Below are 2,602 nucleotides of genomic sequence, written 5' to 3' on the forward strand. Positions count from 1 at the left end.
TTCTGGGTAGAAAAGCATGTGAGTTTTAGAATTTAATGTTTTTGACAATCTATTTATTAGAATAATGTAACTCACAAGGCTGATACGGAAAACTTAGGATCTAGATTTTCCCCCATTTTTGCCTTAAATCAATAGGACATCTATTTTATTATTTATTATTTTTTGCCATAGTTTTTTTGGGAGTGAATAAAAAACGATAAAATACCTCTCATTGGGCCTAATAGGCATTGGGTTCTGTAGAGCCATTCATTATTTTGTTATAATTGTGGTCATTGTTGTTTGCTAATTTTTTTGAGATAAATATTTTCATTTGGTTATGATTTCTAATGGATTAATATTGCTGGAAGTGCGAAAAACATACTTATTTTGAATTTTCTTAAGAGGATTTAAAAATATCCTTTAATTTTGTTACAGAAATAAGAATCAAGCTGTACCATGACAACCTATTTGGAATTCATCCAACAAAATGAAGAACGAGATGGAGTCCGATTTAGTTGGAATGTTTGGCCATCAAGTCGACTGGAAGCTACAAGAATGGTCGTTCCAGTAGCAGCCTTATTTACACCACTGAAGGAGAGACCAGATTTACCACCCATTCAGTATGAACCTGTTCTGTGTAGTAGGACCACTTGCCGTGCAGTTTTGAATCCTTTATGGTAATTAAAGTATATGGAAAAAAACTATTGTGTCACTATGATTAAAAAAAAATGTAGTTTCTTTCTTGCTCATTTATATAAGAATATCTTTGTTTTTGATTATAGTTATTTTTTCAAATTAAGGTAGTCAGATCCAAAGAGCTGTAAAATCTTAGGATCATTCTAGTTGTAGAGAGTTGATAAGAAACCAAATGCAAAGTTGTCACTGTGTAAACTGTTAGATTCTATCAGTATTCTCTAGATACTGATGCTGACAATCAGCCCATCTTGTGTAATTTGAAAAGTCATAATTGAGTGGTATGGTGTTTGAAAAATGTTATGATTTCTTGTTACATAAGCCAGACTCTCAAGAATTAACGTTTATTCCTCCTTCTCAGTCCACTAGCAAATCTGGTCGATTCCATCTCCAGAACAATCAGGATTCTGTCTCTTACTCTCTGCTAGAACATGGTACTTCAAAATATACCATCTTTTTCCTGGATGGTTTCATTATCCTCCTAACTGGTCTTCCTGTTTCTGTTCTTGCTTTTCAGCAGTCTCTTCTCCACTCAGAAGCTAGAGTTTTACAAATGGATATCAGATTATTTAAATTGTTCAATAGATACTTATTACACTTGGAATGAAAAATCCATAGCCCTTATCAAGACCTATAAAGCCCTATATGATCTATCCTCTGTGTATTTCTGCCTTCATCTTGTATCATCCATTTTCTTTATTTTCATCTGCATTATACCTTACCCTCTCTCTTATCCTTGGATATACCTAACTTACTTCTACCACAGACTTTGTGCAATAGCTATATGTGCTGCCTGGATTGCTTTGCCCCCAGATTTTCCTGTGACTGGTTTCTTTTCATTCTGATTACATGTCATTGTTTATTTTTATTTTTTTTGGCTGCGTTTGGGTCTTTGTTGCTGCGCGTGGGCTTTCTCTAGTTGCGGCGAGAGGGTTTTTCATTGTGTTGCGCAGGCTTCTCATTACTGTGGCTTCTCTTGTTGTGGCACGCGGGCCCTGGGGCGTGCGGGCTTTAGTAGTTGTGGCTCATGGGCTCTAGAGCACAGCCTCAGTAGCTGTGGCGCAAGGGCTTAGTTGCTCCGCAGCATGTGGGATCTTCCTGGACCAGGGATCAAACCCGTGACCTCTGCATTGGCAGGCGGGTTCTTAACCACTGCGCCACCAGGGAAGTCCCTCAGTTGTTTATTAATGAAGGCTTTCCTTTAAAGTAGCCCACCCAAATACATTCTCATGTCCTGCTTTGTTATCTTTAATCTTTATTATCACTATCTAAAAGTATCTTCTGTGTTTATGCATTACTTGTTTATTGTCTTTCTCTTCTACAATATAAACTCTGTGATAGCAGGGACCTTTGATCTTATTTACTTCTTTATCAGCACCTAGAATAATGGCATTCAATAAATATATTTTTATTGAATAAATGCTTTCTAGATCTGAGTTTAGAAGTTACTGAGCCATTTGGAGAAAAAAAAAACACCTAAAAATACATGGCTTTTAAAGATTGCTTTGATATCAATTTGAATGTATTCATTTTCAGAAAGAAATTAATTTTATTGAAATTAGGATTATTGTACAATTTAACTGAACCATGAGCTATTGTATCTTTTCTTAAAACAGTCAAGTGGATTACCGAGCAAAACTCTGGGCTTGCAACTTTTGTTATCAAAGGAATCAGGTAAGAAAACCCCTGTTGCAGATGTTAATGCTATAATACTGCTCTAAATATGCAGAAAGATGCATATTTAAAAATAAAGATGAAATAACTTTATATATGATGAAACTATCTTTTTAAATAATTAAATGATCAGGAAATAATTATTTTCAGTTTAAAATTTCATTACTCACAAATAATTTGTTAAAAAAAATTGTTTTTTCTACCTGCAGTTTCCACCTACTTACGCTGGTATATCTGAACTGAATCAACCTGCTGA

General features: G+C 34.8%; 1 protein-coding gene across 3 annotated transcripts in view; it reads left to right on the plus strand.

Moving 5' to 3' along the window:
- Positions 1-420: 420 nt before the first annotated feature.
- Positions 421-2,602, plus strand: part of SEC23A (SEC23 homolog A, COPII component) — a 63,104-nt gene continuing 60,922 nt past the window's right edge. The window contains exons 1-3 of one of the 3 annotated variants that reach the window (XM_007465796.1): positions 421-656; positions 2,289-2,346; positions 2,556-2,602. The exon at positions 2,556-2,602 is cut by the window's right edge and continues 55 nt beyond it. In XM_007465796.1, the coding sequence (XP_007465858.1) occupies positions 436-656; positions 2,289-2,346; positions 2,556-2,602 (326 nt within the window). In that variant the 5' untranslated portion in view covers positions 421-435. The remainder of the gene's footprint in view (positions 657-2,288; positions 2,347-2,555) is intronic. The other 2 variants (XM_007465797.1, XM_007465798.1) reach the window with 2 other exon arrangements.

This window comes from Lipotes vexillifer, unplaced genomic scaffold, assembly GCF_000442215.2.
Source record: "Lipotes vexillifer unplaced genomic scaffold, Lipotes_vexillifer_v1.1 scaffold7, whole genome shotgun sequence".
Taxonomy (NCBI): Eukaryota; Metazoa; Chordata; class Mammalia; order Artiodactyla; family Lipotidae; genus Lipotes; species Lipotes vexillifer.